Source organism: Pavona decussata, unplaced genomic scaffold (assembly GCF_977016875.1).
Source record: "Pavona decussata unplaced genomic scaffold, jaPavDecu1.1 SCAFFOLD_59, whole genome shotgun sequence".
Lineage (NCBI taxonomy): Eukaryota > Metazoa > Cnidaria > Anthozoa > Scleractinia > Agariciidae > Pavona > Pavona decussata.
In genome coordinates, this window is record NW_028145481.1 from 2,162,874 (window position 1) to 2,179,461 (window position 16,588).

At 38.1% G+C, this 16,588-nt stretch overlaps 2 protein-coding genes across 2 annotated transcripts; both read left to right on the top strand.

Moving 5' to 3' along the window:
• The first annotated feature begins 246 nt into the window (after positions 1-246).
• On the top strand, positions 247-9,062 carry LOC146479398 (uncharacterized). Its single transcript, XM_085110875.1, has 4 exons — positions 247-325; positions 6,206-6,397; positions 6,898-7,016; positions 8,262-9,062. Exons 1-4 carry the CDS (start codon positions 247-249, stop codon positions 8,490-8,492), a joined length of 621 nt encoding a protein of 206 aa, XP_084967001.1. The 3' UTR covers positions 8,493-9,062.
• Positions 9,063-13,644: 4,582 nt separating this feature from the next.
• Positions 13,645-16,263, top strand: LOC146479399 (uncharacterized). Its single transcript, XM_085110850.1, has 3 exons — positions 13,645-13,665; positions 13,931-14,290; positions 15,982-16,263. The coding sequence occupies exons 2-3, from the start codon at positions 14,010-14,012 to the stop codon at positions 16,070-16,072; spliced, it is 372 nt and encodes a 123-aa protein (XP_084966976.1). The 5' UTR covers positions 13,645-13,665; positions 13,931-14,009; the 3' UTR covers positions 16,073-16,263.
• The last annotated feature ends 325 nt before the right edge of the window (positions 16,264-16,588 follow it).

The window sequence follows — 16,588 nt, forward strand, 5'->3', positions numbered from 1 at the left end:
TTGTTTGTTTTGAATACCTTGCCATGGAACCACAAACTAACTTCATTCCAGGTTTGGAAAAAGGTACCATCGTTGAAAATACGTTTACTCCATGCAGCTCAGCGCTTGAAAGACGTTTTGGAAAGAGCTCGGTTTGTTTTCTTTCGTATTATAGCGATTGTTGAAAAAAAAATCTATATCTCTTTAAGCTTATTAGAAGTGCAAGTAATTTAACTGTCGCAACAGAACTGCAACAAATTTCATACGATGTTGAAGCCATCCGAAGAAGCTGGAGTTGGTGCTAGCTCAAGCGGGGAAGACCAGACTGCAATAAGTCAAGCCGAATGTTTGTTAAAATCGTGAATAAAATGTTATTAATGGAACTTTTTGCTTCGTTAATCTAGTTCTTGACCTTCTTCTGTTTATCTGACTTAGAAAAATTATCATTGATTTCAATATACAGTTTGGCCAACAGCAATCCAATAAATTAAGCATATTTCAAAGCCCAAATATATCAGTCCAGTCAGATATATTTCAAAATTGTTTTCGACTCCTTCCATGTGGGGAGAGTAATCTTTTTGACACATTTTGTAACTAGCAAGGGGTGGAAGGAGTTTGCAGTGCTCTTACCGCGTGCACACGGATTTGAAAAACAGTGTCTATCGTATTTTCGGTTCAGTGATTGGCCACTAGCTCTAATCTCCTAGCAACGGTTAAGTCGTTTCCCACCCAGTCACTTTTTAGTGTTGACGCTCGCGCGCTTAGCGGCCGTGCCTGGGGTTTCAATAACACAGCACGGTTACCAAGACTTAACAAATGCATGCTGCCGATATAGAATGTAAGGGCTATACTACTTGACATAAATGGGGAGAATTGACCAGAAAAGACAAAAGACTACTTCATTGTGAGTAATTCAACTTCATTTGAAATAAATGGAATCTTTATTTAGTCGTAACCCAGGTTTCCTCTAGCCCATGGTGTGATATTGAATTGTGTGAGATGCTCATTGCTTTATGCATAAACAGGTTTTGACGAAGTTACAAGACAGACGTATCTAAACCTGTATCAGGACAATCTTTTTGTTTTGTCGATCAGTAACAAATGGTATTGATTTATTTATTACGATAGTGGAGACTGACTAAGTCGGTCGAGGCTACTAGTTGGGATTTTTTCAAGTGTACATAGATTCCCTTTAGCCCGGCGCAGAATTGTGGCTGCGCAGTTGAGCCTTTCAAAGCTTTTTAAAATTGCTGGCCGGCTAAGCAAAGCGATGAAAAAAGCGGGGAATGTATGTAATACGAAAAATATCAGTTTAAAAATAAAAGATGTCGATAAGGTTACATCCATCGCGCACATCAGTCTTTCTTTTCTTTTATAAAAATCCCTTACAATTGTTTACAGACATATCAAGACTTGTTGAGTCATCATTGCACCTTTATGCACTTGGATGATAGAGTCTTAACTGTTAAAAAGAGCTAGCGAAACAAATAGCTAGTAGTCCCGTCAACACGGATCATTTTCTGTAATACGTGTTACCACAGTAATTCCTGTAGATATGGGTAGCATGAACGGACAACATAAAGTTATCGATTTTTATCGATTATTTATATTATTATTTAATAGTTTGACAACATTAGCCTCATGATCATGCATTCAGTCGATTCACGAAATTATACGATCCCCGGCGACTCTAGATCTGGACCCCCGTGCTCTCCAGTCACAATTCTCGACAACTACCCAAATTCATTTTGTTGGAGCTGGTTTCTAGGTACAGCGAAATATTAATTTTCGCTGCCGGAAATAACTCTATTCAGCCATAAAAAATATAGTGCATGCCTCACAACTCAAACAAATTACCAAAATTAGCACCACGGTTACCAGAATGTCATTTTTTTTTTTTTAAATTTATCAACGGTTCATTTCGGATATTTGGTCCAGTATACAACGCTTTTGTATTACAATGTGGTCAACCATGACTCATTAATACACTTCCTTCCGGCCTTATTCGTTAATTTACTTAAATGGTTGCACGTGCTTTAAAGTAAGTTGTAGTGTTAACGGAATTGTATACACAATTTTTATAAGAATTTATTTTATAAGAATATCGAGGCTGAAATTTCCGAAATTTTAAGAATATTTTAAGAATAAACCCGAGGCTGAGATTTTGAAAAGAAAATAATTTTGTGAGCTGAAAATCTGTAAATACCATACAATTATATGTTTTAAACTAAACTATAAAATTCTTCGTTTCTCTAAACGGCAAAACTAGCCAATAAAACGGTAAAAACCTGCACTAGCCAAATGTTCGATGCTAATGACAATTCGATAGAGATCTGGGCACCAAACACCTAAAACGCAAATGTTATACGCTACAATGTAAGAATATTCACAAGAATATTTTCAGCCTGACATCGGCAGAAAAATAAGAATTTTCAGCCTGGGTCGGAAAAACAAAATTCCTATAAAAAGAAAAGAGTATATTTATTCTACTCGTGCGTACGCTTAATTGACACTTGTTACATAGTTAATTATCTTGCTAAGGATCTGCAACACTCTGCACAGGATTCCAACACGTACAAGGAAATCCAAACAAAATATATCGTTTTCTATTTTTAGTAACGTTAAAGGTGCTTCAGCTTGTAATTTGTGCTAATCCTAAATTAGCATCAGAGGGCTTGAGACGGATGCTAGGCGCAAAGAGAGTCATGGGATTGTAGAGGGGTGAGACATTCTACGGCCAGCCTCTGCCGTGTTAAGTTGTTAGGTTTAGTTTTCGTTTTAATTTTTGAATGCTGTCATGTGGAAACCAGGTTTCACTTTTGTATGTAGTCATATCCTTGCTTAAGTAACTGTTACCCTTCAGTGTGCATTCCACGTTTTACATAGGATACCCTGAAACTCCGAGGGTGGCACCACTGCCTTGGTCGGGGCTGACACGTTCCCCGTTTTTTCCATCTGTTGCCGGGTTTTTAAGGGTTTTCGTGTCCGGTTTTGGTGCACTTAGTTTTCGACTTTTGTGAGTATATTAAAGCTAAATAGATGGTACGGTGGCTTGGCTGGCCAACGCGCCCATATATCATCAGTTTGTGTGCCCGGTTGCGCAGTGGAGGTAAAATACGATGTTCAGGACAGTGTTAGATAGATTCGAAGATGAAATAAAGCTGAAAATTTTTCTGTTTCGTTCCACTAAAATGTCTGCGTCAAGGAAGCACTGATTGAGCTTCAACCCTTAATTGGGCTCTTTTTCATTCTTAGGCAATGAAACCTTCAAGTGATCCAATTCATATAAAAGCTAACGAGCAGTGCATCTTTCGTGACCGAAATTTCTACCTCTGGACGAAAGTAAGGTAACATTTTACTGTTCGTTGACCCACAAGTCGGTGATTAATTTTGCTTTCAATAAACTTAATTTGAAATCATTTGATAAGCTTTTCAATTCAAACTTGCAAGCTTGAAATGCAAGCTTCTTTAGGCTTTTAAAACCAGGTACCGTGGTTTAACCGACAGCGAGCATACCTTTTTGTGGTTCTTCATTTTTAGATGAAACCATTTTCTAACCTCTAAGCAACACAGAGCAACTTTCACAATTTGATACTGGTATCATCAATTTCACAAACTCACAAACTATTTTTTTTTCTTCTTCTTCTTCTTTTTTTTTTTAGGTTTAGAAAATCGCTAGTAATTGTCAAAGTCAGAAATCCGAAAAGAAGAGAAGAGATGTACAACACTCGACAAGGTGGCCACAACAACGAGTCGATCGGGACACAAAAAATGTTCAATAACTTAGTCACTATGTTTCGATACTTAGTAACAACTGATGATACTAAAGGAGCGTCATTTCCCACATTTTCCGGTCGACAATGTAGGAACGTTCAAAGTAACCAAGAAACGATATCAGGTCATATCGTTTAACGCCGGACGTCCACATTGGTGACTTAATCGGACAAAGGAATCATTGGAGCGGCTATGTCATTTCACAGCAGACATTTGCATGATTTTGTCTATGAGTAGCTAATCTGAATATTAGAACAGCTAACGAAACATTCTTAAACTGAGCAAAACTTTGCAACAAACAACATGTTTGTTGTGATTTATCATTGTCTTGGAATAGCTGATAGCTTTCCAACATTCCAAGTCCATAACACAACCATACAAAACGTATTGATCAGTTATTCCGGCATTCATTTAGTTGTGAAGGTAATAACACTTACAAGCGCTTAGTCTCTAAGTGCAATTTATTCGCGACAGTAAATAATGAGTGCATGCTTCGCAACTTACTCAAATTACTAAAATTAGCACCATAGTGACGGGAATGTAGCTGAATTTGTTGTGTATATAAATGTTAACTGCACTCTTTCATAGCATTTCTCGAACAACTGGACATAATTGACTACGATTCTTGCAGGTACGTTGAATGTTCCCTTGTATTCCAGTTAATAACTCGCTTGTTTTCAGCGATAACTTGGAGCCCCTAGGGCGTCAGTTTCACACGACATGGTCATTTAAACAAGTGTTTTCATTTTCCGGTTCCGCATCAGCGCGCTTCTTCGTGTATATACGTCGCCCACGTTTATTGATAAACCCTGATATTTTTCTAAGCTACTGTCGACAATATAGGAAAATCCGGCGACGGAGAAATTCGTGACTAATAGCAAAATATATTAGATGCTACACTGAAGTCAATTTGAATTCTCGGGTTTTATTTTTTCAACTGTATTTACAGGTAGCAGACATCTGTAAACATTGCAATAGGATCATAAATTTTCCCTACATCCACAGGCTAATACAGAAATCGACAGCAGCTTTCTATGGTCCGATACTCTTATTGACCATAAAATGACGTCATAAAATGTTCAAAACTCAAGTGGAACTACGAGCCTTAGGCGAGTGGTTTCACTGACACGTTTTGAGCATTTTATGGCATCAATTTATGGTCTGTGAGAGTAAAGACCATAGAAAACGGCCGTCGATTTGTTTTTTATACAATAACATGGAAAAAGTACAAGCGGAATTGGCTTTACTTTCCGTTGAGAAAGCGCGCGTTACATCTGACGTCAATTTTTGTGGACAATGGCTACGAATTTTGACAGTTTTTGTAAGAATTGCAATGGAATAATAAATTTCCCCTACATTGTCTGTGACATTTCTTTGGTGAGCGGTAAGAATTCAATTCCAAAATGGCTTCATCTAGTCTCACTTTGGTATCATTCCAGCTAACCACACTGCAATGGACTGTTTATTTGTTTGTTTTAGATTGTCTGCTTGTTTGCATGTTTGTTCAGTGTTTTAGTTGTGTTTTTTTCTTAATTGGAAGCCGTAATTAACCACGGTTTGTTCACTGGGACGGCTGATATTTTACTTAACATTATAAAAATTAATTGACTGCACCGATAAATGTCCCTATATCACCCTCGATTGATACATAAAATTATCAGAGTTCACATCAAACCAATTCAGAATTCCCAGTCGTATTTTGTGAATGATTTTACTGTCATTATCGTCAAAACCTTAATGGTTTAAAGAAGAAACTGTGCTTTTGTCGTATTTGCTAGCATATGGAAATTTTGAACATTGATTCAAGACTGAATAATATGCTTTGAAACATTTATAGTCAAAGGATATACATATAAGGGTCAAAGCGTTAAATCTCCAATAAAATCCACGAAAAGTTTATCTTTTCAAACGAAAGTAGATCATGCTCGCTGAACCATTCCAGTTTCCTTCTTGCGGCATAGAATGTTTGACTATGACCGGAGCTGGTTAACCTAGAAGACTTTTTTGTCTTCCGTTCTTCCATTTTGTCATAATTCAGAGCAGGCTCTAAAAGGGACTATGTCTGCTTCGGCACACAGTTGAGACTAATTTGCATACAACTCTTGGCAGATTTTTGCTTTTCCGCCATTGTAAAACCTTTCGAAAATATCGCAACACACAGCTGTCATTACTCCAGAGCGTTTGTAAAAAAAACCTTAAGCTAACTCTCCGAAGATAAACGCGATTCAAACAGACAAAAACAGTAAGCTTTATGAACTCTTCCAAGTGGTATTTAAAAAAGTTGGGCCAACGATTTCAAAGTGCTTCTCATGAATGCGCGCATGCGCCTGTGATAACAAGAACCAGATCAACTAATAAGTGTAATAACTTTAAAGTCCTTCTGTATTTTCAGGTCATTCTACAACAGATTATTAAATGATTATGAAGCTGGCTGTTCAATTATCTGTTTTAGCTCATGTGGTGATTTCTTGGTACGGCATAGCCCAAGCGTCAAAAAGGTCTTTCATTAAATTTCATCAAATCAAGAAAAACGTCCATTATCGGCTGTGGAATCCCGTTAGCAACGGTTTTATCAAGAAAGATCCCAGCGATCTGACGACATTACATTGCAGTGGAGGATTTGATAGTGCAGATTATAATTACAGTAAGTGTGCTTTCAAGTTTTGCTTTTTCTTTTGTAGCCATTTGCTTACAACACCGCGCTTCAGTTAGTTGGGCTGCACTGTGTGGGTGGGCACAACATAACAACGACCGAGAACAGAAAAAATATACACTTACAATTAAGGAGTTGTTACTTACAATTAAGAAGCGAGAAATCTTTCAGATGTTTAGAAAACAGGAAAACAATGGCCGAAAATTTAGATTTGTGCAAAAAAATAAACTTATCCGATTTCTCCAAAACCAAAAGGAAGACACAGAGTTGGTTCGAACCAAGTTACCTGTTTATCCGTGGACTTTGTGTGTGCGTCATATAGCGTGAAGTATGTGTATCACCGTATGTCCCTCTGTCGTAGTCAGACAGGTTGTGCGTTATTTTACTGCAATCCTCTCCCCGGCTCTCTTTGCCCCCCCCCCCCCCCCCTTGATCTCTTTATGGCCATGCGAGTAACATTTTTTCTTCTTCCGCCATTCCATTTTTTTTAGCCGTGGTTCAAGCAAAGCCAGCAGGACCGTCTCTGTTTTATTTACTTTTCAGAGGCAAAAACGGCGAGCCTGATCGATATATTGCAGCAAAAGAAGAAGGACGAGAACTCACCTTGGCAGTAAGCACTTTCTTATATTGACAATTTTTTTCATCATCTGACTGATTGACTTTCTGTCTGACTGATCAACAGACTGATCGACAGACTGACAGCCAGATTGACGTGACTGACTGATTGATTGATTAATTGATTGATTGATTGATTGATTGATCGATTGATCGATCGATCGATCGATCGATTGATCGATTGATTGATTGATTGATTGATTGATTGATTGATTGATTGATTGATTGATTGATTGATTGATTGATTGATTGATTGATTGATTGATTGATTGATTGACAGACTAGATTGGTCGACAGGCTGATCGACAGACAAACAGACAGACTGACTGACTGATTGACTGACTCAGTAACTGGTTGGTTGGCCGTTGTAGAGAGGTGCATCTCCGCTACAGGTTCCTGTGAGAAATTGAGTGACAAGTAGTATAGTGATTAGTGGACGCTCCAGTTTAGCTTGCTGATCTCAAACCTCTCGACACCTTGAATAAAAATCCCGTAATACTCTAACGTGTGTACGTGTTTGGAACTTTTGGAACCCTTCCCCATGCCCACGTGAAATAAAAAGGGCGGGTGAGCGAATGTCGGTATTTTCATATCTCTAGCGATTGTGTCCATGATTGTGTCGTTTCCTTGAACATTCTAGTTGGCCTGAGTACCGTACGCTCATATGAAGTAAGAAAGTTCCACGGGCGAGTTGTAAGGGATTTTCCTCAGTTATTTATTTTACAATAACTTCAGAAATTCTCGCACGCTCATTGGCTAATTTTTATTGTCAATAAGCGGACAGACACATGAATTTATAATTTATGCGACGTTGACGAAACGAACGAGAACGGGGAATTTGAAAAAAATTAAAGGTCAAGCTGTCACTTTTCAACCAATGGAAGGTCTCCCTTTTGCTATTAACCAATAAGAGAGCGAAACAAGATTTTGATTTTAAGTCGCGTCAGATTTAATAAAGGTTTTTTGCACAAATTTTTTTCCCGTGTTTTGACTTCGATTCGTCCCTTCTAGCTTTTTGTTATAGTAAGCAAAAACAAATTGACGTCGGGTTTTTTTGCGTCTGTCCTGTTATTGATCATGAATTTCGTCACAACATTGTCAAAGTAGTCTACGCCTCGCCTCGTGGATCCACGGCAGCTTTGACAATGTAATATGACGTAATTAATGATTAAAAACAGGAGAGACGCATGAAATAATGACGTCAATTTGTTGATTCGCTTAATTTTACGACCCGTTTCAGGAAGAACCTTCAGCTTTTGCACAATTTGAACCAGTCTATTACTGGAGCTACACATTGTTCAGAAGCAAACGGAAAAGCACCACAAGCTTTGGTATGTATCTGGGAAGCCAAAAGACTAACAGCCTGGTGACACTGGTACAAATGGAGGAGGATTATGACATTGCTGCGCACTATCCAGACCCACAAGTTCTGTTCATTGCCAATAAAGTGCAAGTGCCTCCACTGAAATAATTGAGGCTGCTTAAACACGACAACGAAGGAGGGCACGACAAGCCAAGCAACTTAGTATGTCTTGCTCAGGTTTTTGATGTTAAAGAAACGCTTTGCAGTTTAGGTCATACCTCTCAGATATCTGCTCTTTGCACTAGACTTTCTCCTGTCGCTCGAAGCTCTCTTTCAGAGCCATAACAAGCCAACTAGTGGAAAGTCTAGGAGAAGACAAAGATGAATGCATGACTGGTGCGACTTCTCTTCCGGCTGCAGCTGAATTGCGGTGGAACCGGAGAGAGGTGAGATTGGACGTCAGCATTTAGCAGGTGCTCCTGGCTGTCACTTTGGTTGAGTTCATGTATCACCTTCCCTAACTCACCCAGGCCAAACAGTGGCAGCACGGCCTGGACCGTCAGCATAGTCTCACAATTTTTCAGTTTGTCACGTTGGGTATATGTGTTTTGACTTAGTGATAATTATTACTGAAAATAACTAACAGTCAGGTAACAGTGTAGAAGAAATTTAGGAGCGTGTCATCACTAACAGGCCAAGAAGTAAACAGTCGATTTAAATGTTCTTACATCAAAGCCAGTCTTATATTAACGTCTTAATACAAGGCAGGCCGAGAAGGCCGAGAAGAATACAAAACAAGTGGAATTGCTGATCATACAAACGCGTTTTGAAATACAACTCAAGAGTTTGTGTATCATGCAAATGCTTTTTTGTGATTGTAGCTAGAAACCAGCCATTGGAGTATGAATTTCGTAGAACTGGGCAGAACTGTAGAGTAACTAATGCTGAAAATTAAAGTGAAACCGACATAATAAATATGGAAAGAGCTGTTTAACTTTGTTTGGTGTCCACTGTGATGACTGGTGAAATACTTATTGGACATTCCCCGCTGCCTCTTCTTATCCAATCCAAATAAAAGCGTTACTAGTGTTACTAACATGTGCAAAATTCAATAGAAGTTTTACTTTACAAATACGGTCTATAACCCTGTTTTTACTGGCCTGGTCATTATTACATCGCAAAATTTAGGCAAATTCTTTGAATCTCCGCGAGCCGAAGCTTGTTGAACGATGTCCAAAAACGTGCCGAGTTCAAGCTTTCTGTGAGCCACTAAGAATTTGTCAACGAGGAGAAGAAAGCCATTGCGTTCCACTAAAATATGTTAAGCAGATAAAAATTGCAATGAGCCACTGACATACTTTCGCGCGCCTGGTTTTCCTCGAATAAGCGCCTCCCACGGCTCTTAGCGTCATCATAAACTACAATAATCAACAGTCCCTGATCTGAGCATTCAGAGCATTCATTCACAGCCTTTAGACCGGGAAAAAAAAATAAAAATAAGGATACGCTCTGACGAAGGGCTAACGCTCAAAACGTCAGCACTCGAATCTCTTCACGGTGGCCAATTTACCTTTAATAAGTTATCAACTCTCGCATAAACCAAACATTCGTTTTTTCTCCCCACGCTGTTTCACAGTTTCTTTAGAAACTAACCCCCTCATGTATCCGATAAAGTTGTGAATAAGCCCGGGGGGGGGGGGGGGTACTCCCTTATATGGGCTATATAGGTATGTACGGCGCCAAAGGGTATGGTTTTTCGGCTGTTTTGGTCATAAATAGGGTATCGATTTTAGCCACTTTGCCGCCATTTAGGTTTATAAATAGGGTATATATTTTTGCACTGTAGTCCTGGGTTCGTTTTTTTTTAGAAGAAGCTACTTCAGGTCATAAATAGGGTAGGGAAAATCGCAGACTCTGGTCATAAATAGGGTAGGGGTTTTGGGAAGCGGGCCGCACACCCCTACCCAATTTTTTTTGGAGTACCCCCGGGTGAATAAGATTGTAACTGCAGAGCAGTTTATTGGCTGCACAAGTCAAAATATCTCTTGTAATTGGTGGTATAATCGTTGTTTTTATGGTCTACTAATTCTTATAACCACTCCCTTGAATAGAGTCATTGTTTTTTCTCAACCTTAACCTTATATATTATATATTTCAAATTACAATGGCGCGCGCGCGTGACTCAGGCTCTACGTGTCACTATCATGATAGATGATTCCTAAAAAGACTCTGCTACGCTTAAGCAACGTTCTTTCGGGATTTTTAGCCCTTTTTATATTGGACATTCTTTTTGCTGTTTAGATAACGAACGTAATTGATTCTCTTAACTCGTTGCAGTAAATCAGGTTTCTAGGTGCTCTTTGATTGCTCGTCGGGAAGAATAAGTGTGCGGTTTTGAACCACGGTTACCATGATATGTTAAGTTTACTTTCTGTCTTCTGTTGCATTTCAGTAAGTCCCATATCGTTAATCACACGTTTCTTCCAGCAACTTAAGCCGAATCACTTCAAAGTCATTTCTACCGTGCTGAAGGGATTTCATGATCAGCGCTTTAATTTTTTTTTTTTTTGCCTTTAGATGTTATTTACACACAACAGTCACCTATTTTGCATCATTAATCAGTCGCGTTCGACTCGAGCGCACTTTCGCAGCCCTCGCTACTCTTGCATAATATTATGTTGCCAAGGTTCTCGTCACGACACAGGAATTTCAATAATATATATTGATAAAAAACGTACGATGCCAAAAAATATCTTTAAATTGTCAAGGCTTTTAAAGGGAATAAAATAGTAGAAAAATAATAATTCCGACAGTTGGTATGAGCTCAGCAAAAGTGAAATGAAGTGCATGTCAAAAACAAACTGAGTTTGAAGATTTTTCACCTCGCGTTTTTAAAATGGCTTTGCCGGATTCTGTAGATAAAATAATCAATTGTGTCTATTATATTAAATGAAAGCTAATCAGCAGTGTTTTAACTTGCGACTTTGGTTATCTCGCTTTGGCAGAGATATCAGCTAGAGTAATCTTAAAATTGAGGTTACTATTCTCGTCTGTGTACTATCCGTTAAAAGGAAACAAAAACGCGAATCTCGCGCTTCCCGTTTGCGGTAAATGCAATTCTAAATGTGTCCATTAAATATCCCTCTTGAAAGTATGGCAGTTAGAGCGTGCAAAACGCTGCCTCCCTGATAGAGGATCAAGAAAGAAAAGGGAAGTTGTGACCCAGACTGAATGATTGCTCCTTAATAACCATAACCTAATACGCACCAGCGGCAACTGGACAAAAGAGAAAAAAGAGTCAAAAACGGAAATGAAAAATCAATGTGTTGACTGTGCCATTGGATAATGGTCAGTCTTGTTACTCGGCCCGCATTTCCATGGGCATCTGACAAAAAGAAGGAAGAAAGCGGAAACGGTAAAGAATTTTCATCTTATTACTTGTAGCGAAAAAGCCGGCTCGGGAATAAAAGGTAGAGAGCAATACCAGTGTGTACACAACAAACAAAAAACACCATTAACTGTCTAGATCATCTTTCATCTTTATCAATATACACAGTACTTCTTCATTTTCTTCAACAGTTTCTTCGTCTTCTCTGATCTGCTGCGTCGTCGTCGTTCAGGTTATCTTCAATACGTTCACGTCCTGCTTGATACCAACATCTCATCTACCAAGTTAACGGCCCTATTCAGCCTGAAGGGAGATTTGGACGATTTTCTGCGAATTTTGGAGATATCGAAACACCCTAGATGAAGGATCCAAGATGGTGGCTGTGTAAAAAAATATATTTAGTGTCACGTGAGATGAAGTCGTTTGTAATTTGGGCGGACCTAAAAGGAAACAGATTCTGCCGTAGCCTCAATAGCCGAGGTGGGGGGGGACATTTTGAGCCAGCTCTACCCCCCTCCTCGGATCATGAACGAAAAAAAAACAAGGCCCACGATGAATAGGGTTAATGACTGTTTTGAACGGTTCTTCACATATATATTTACATCATGATGCCAAGCCGAATTTCCTACTTAAGCTATAAGGCAATCAGAAAAAACCTGTACATAATAACCTTATATATTTTCACATTCTGATCTGATCTACTACAAATTATCGCCCTTTTCTAATTATAAACCACCGTCGTAAACCTGAAAGTCAATGAAGCTATTTTAATCCTGTTTCATAATTTAATCATAACCTGCAGTAGCTTCTAGCAATCTATTTACAAAAACCTGTTTTTAACTTTTATCAAAAAGAGTTTTCAATCTTCGTTGACAATTCAATTGTATAAAGCACATGGTTCTTATTACGTTAAAATCATTTCTTTTTATAAAAACTGCATGAGGACAAACACGCACCGCGACAAAATAACACTGGATACCGCTAGCCTTGTATGCCCCTATTTAGAAAGAAACTTGAAAATATGAATTTGCAGTTAAAAGATCATTTTTGTTCTCTAAACTCCCGCAAAACTCAAGAAGAGGCATAGTCGTGCATTATTATTTTATTAATGTTTCTATGCCCGAGGCAATAATAATAGATGAAACCGTGTTAATATCACTTCTCAATATAGTTGCTCCAAACTTAAGAGTTTAACTAAAAAATATTCTGAATTTCCTCTCAGTTGACGACAACGATACAGCGGAAAGAACGTCAGTTCTAACCGATTCCCTGGCCGACACGGTATTTACGTTTCTAAGAAGACCGCAAAGTTTTCAAGTTTAAAAGGGAATTAATTCTTTCTAACTTCTCCTAGCATTTGTACAGTAAATGTATTTTGTTGTTCTTCAAATTTTCTTTAATTTTATATAAACATTGTCTCACCAAACCAAACCCAAATTATCTTAGAAAAGGGAAACGAGAAGAAGTTGGACCAGTTTCTTTACATGTAAAAGACATGACACTTTGTCTTTGGTTTACTCCTTTAATTAGCAAAGTAATATTCCATTTGAACGTCCAAAATCAAACTTTAATCTTATTGACAAAACTTAAACTTGGACACTATTATATTTCAATATCAATATTGAACTTACGCTTTCCGGCCTTTGTGGTCATGATCTAAATTTACTTAAAACTGATATGACGCTTTTGATGGAAAACCAATGACACTGACATTCCGTTCTTCCTATAAATTTGGGTTTGTTACACCATCAGAGACTGATGTCTTCAATTAGTGAAAAAAAGGGAAAAAAATACAGCGGTAACATCTGCTAGAAGGAAAATTATTTATAAACATGATTTAAATAAAGAAGGTGGCGGTCTTCTTAGAAATGTAAATGTTATAATGATAAGATATAACTTAAAACTAATTGTTCTGTCCGTCAGTGTGTTTTCGAAGAGGAAGTGAATAAAGAGGTGAGTCAGGCCCTGCCTTTGAACCAGTGATAACTCGGAATATAATCCGAATAGAATATAAGGCAGTCACCCGTCAACTTGTCATATATTTCCTTAAAAAACGCTGTGAACTGTTTACATGAGAAACTCAAAGTTGAGGCCTCTTTCATAGTTGATAGTGATCTTGATATAAGCTGCGAGCTTATTACTCAGCCTGCTTCCATGTTACAAGCAGTCTTGTCTCAGAGCGGAGATCAATTATAGTATTTGCGTAATTTTCTTCCAGATTATCTGGGTTATACCGTTGCAAAAAGAAAGAAAAATAATCGCCTCTGCTCTACAGTTTGAAGAACTCAAAACCCACCATGAACAAGTTCGTTTTGACAGCGCTGGTTGGCTGTTTGTTTGGTATTTTGATGCTGATTGTGGTCTCTGAAGGACAACATTACGGCAGAGACATTAACCTGCAAGATGATGCCGAGCGGAGAATCGATCTGGATGCCAAGGAGACGATCGATTCTAACGATCAAGGATTTGAAGATGATCTGCAGCAGAGCCGCAACACCCCTGACAGTGATGATGCTGACTTGGATGAGGGAGACGTTGATAAAGGAGTTTATGATCCACAGGGAGATGACGTTGTCGGGTAAGAGTGAGGTTTTGGTTCAACTGATCCACGGTTAAATCAGAATGAGTGCAGTTATAGCAGTTAATTAAGAAAAAAACGTTGGATAAAATATAATTGCTTTAGGCAGTCTGCAATGCAGGCGTTTTCAGGAGGCGCGAAGTACCAGAATCTGTCAATCGTAGCCACCATGATGAAATCTCAAAATCTTATTCCTGAATAAACCCTCACCTGAATATACTGAAATTGCAGTCAGGAATGGACATAATGTAATCTAAAAACCAAAACGCAATGCGGGCAATGAACATATTGATGTACCGGGAATTTATAGCTCACTCACGTGATTTGTTCTCTCACGCGGTGACCGTTCTGTGAACCGTTAGATAAGCGTTTGCATGCTTGTTTGTCATTTTTTAAACCCAAGATGGCACCGCTATACTCTCAGAGGCAATTAACAACTACTCAAAAAACTGCCATTTGCCCGAGAAGTACTTATTCAGGACTATAGAGGATCCTCTGAAGAATTAGAAATTCTTTTCTTGCTCAATTTTTGGTAGGACGTAAAATGAAGTGAATTTTGATAACATCTTTAGCAATTTTGGAATTTATATTTACTTTCATTATTTATTTATTAATTCTCATGTGATCTACTGCAATCTATTGCCCTTTTAGTAACAATGCTCGAAGACTAAATAGGTTTAGGGTCAGGGTTATCTGGGAGACTATATTGTACCTTACTATGAATTACCTTCGTAAACCTGGCAGGTGGATGAGAGAAGTTTTGTTTTAAATCCCGTTTCATAATTAAATCGGTAGAACCTGCTGTAGGTTGTAGCAATCTATTTACAAAAAACTTTTCTTTTTATGAAAAAGAGTCTTCAATCTAGGTTTTAGAATTCAATTGTAGCAAACACATGGTTCCAAAGTTCAACTCAATTTTTTTCTCTTAAAACTGCACGAGGGCAAACACTCACTATGAGAAAATAGCACTGGATACCGCTAGCCTTGCGTAACCTTATTTACATATTATTATTATTATTATTATTATTATTATTATTATTATTATTATTATTATTATTTCTATGCCCGAGGCAATAATAATAAATTCAAACTGTGTTCATATTACCTCTCAATAGAGCTGCTCCAAACTTAAGAGTTAAACTAAAAACTGAAATATTCTGAATTTTCTCTTAGTTGACGATTTCCAAAATATTACTAAAATTTCTTGTCTCCTTTTTTTGACAACACTTTTGTTTGACAACACAACGGACGGAAAGTCCGTTCTAACTGTCTTTAATCATGTTTAGAAGAAAATTAATTATTTCTAGCAGCTTCTAGCAATGTACGGTGGATGTATTTCGTTGTTCTTCAAATTTTGTTTTTAATTACACATAAACATTATCTCACGAAATCAAACCCAAATTATCTTAGAACAGGGAGAATGCCAGTTTCATTCATCTGAAAACAAGAAGAAGTGGGACCAGTTTCTTTAAAAGACATCACATTTTGTCTTTGTTTGATGACGTCAATACACCTAATTTGATAGAGTGATATTTTATGGTAAGTGTTATTCCCATCCATGTTGTATGGCATCATCCTTAGCTTAAAGTTGACAAAGTTATTTAGCATTTACGATTTTTCAGGTGAAAAGGATCCCGGGAAGGTCCTAATTATAATTATATGTGGATTACTTTTATAATTATCTTTTGCAGCGATGAACACGTTCCAGAGCATCCGAAAAAAAGTATGCCTCGAAGATCTTTTCCTAATCGTCGATTCCGGACGGTACGGGGAAGGAAATGATTCCTGGACGCTGAGACGAACCGGTGAAGACAAGCATTGGAGAAGGAGGCTAAATGCAGCAATGAGCGCTTCTAAGAAGTGGCGAGAACAAATTATGTGTAGTTTGCAATATAATACAGAAGAACTATAGTTTGCAAATGTCAAATTAAACTGTATGAAGCTACAGAAATAAAGTTAGACATTAAATCGTAGTTTAAGGGTTTTCCTCGATGTATCATTTAAACAGCTATTCGGATTTATTTGCTATCCTCGAGTTTGTTTGTTTTGTTTTTTTTGCGTCGCGTATGCCTCCAGGTAACACTGCTCACATACTAGAACTGAACTAATGGACTTCAATCGTAACCGATTTAGCTCTGGCTGCACACTCTGCGTCCGTGGTGGAAGCGATTTTACGCATGCGCAGTAACGGTGAATTATCTGCGGTGTTTCTTGTAGCTTAACTAAGTTAACTCTCGCCTAACCACTTTTCAGCCGGAAAGTGCAAAACACAATCGACTGTAAAAACCATCGTGAAGT

What these genes read in the sequence shown, in the direction of transcription:
- LOC146479398 (XM_085110875.1), top strand. Translation starts at nt 247, where the DNA reads ATGTTGAAGCCATCCGAAGAAGCTGGAGTTGGTGCTAGCTCAAGCGGG. An exon ending in TGCAATAAGTCAAGCCGAAT is followed by an intron (nt 326 to 6,205) that starts GTTTGTTAAAAT and finishes TATCTGTTTTAG; the next exon opens with CTCATGTGGTGATTTCTTGG. An exon ending in TAGTGCAGATTATAATTACA is followed by an intron (nt 6,398 to 6,897) that starts GTAAGTGTGCTT and finishes CATTTTTTTTAG; the next exon opens with CCGTGGTTCAAGCAAAGCCA.
- LOC146479399 (XM_085110850.1), top strand. Translation starts at nt 14,010, where the DNA reads ATGAACAAGTTCGTTTTGACAGCGCTGGTTGGCTGTTTGTTTGGTATT. An exon ending in CAGGGAGATGACGTTGTCGG is followed by an intron (nt 14,291 to 15,981) that starts GTAAGAGTGAGG and finishes TATCTTTTGCAG; the next exon opens with CGATGAACACGTTCCAGAGC.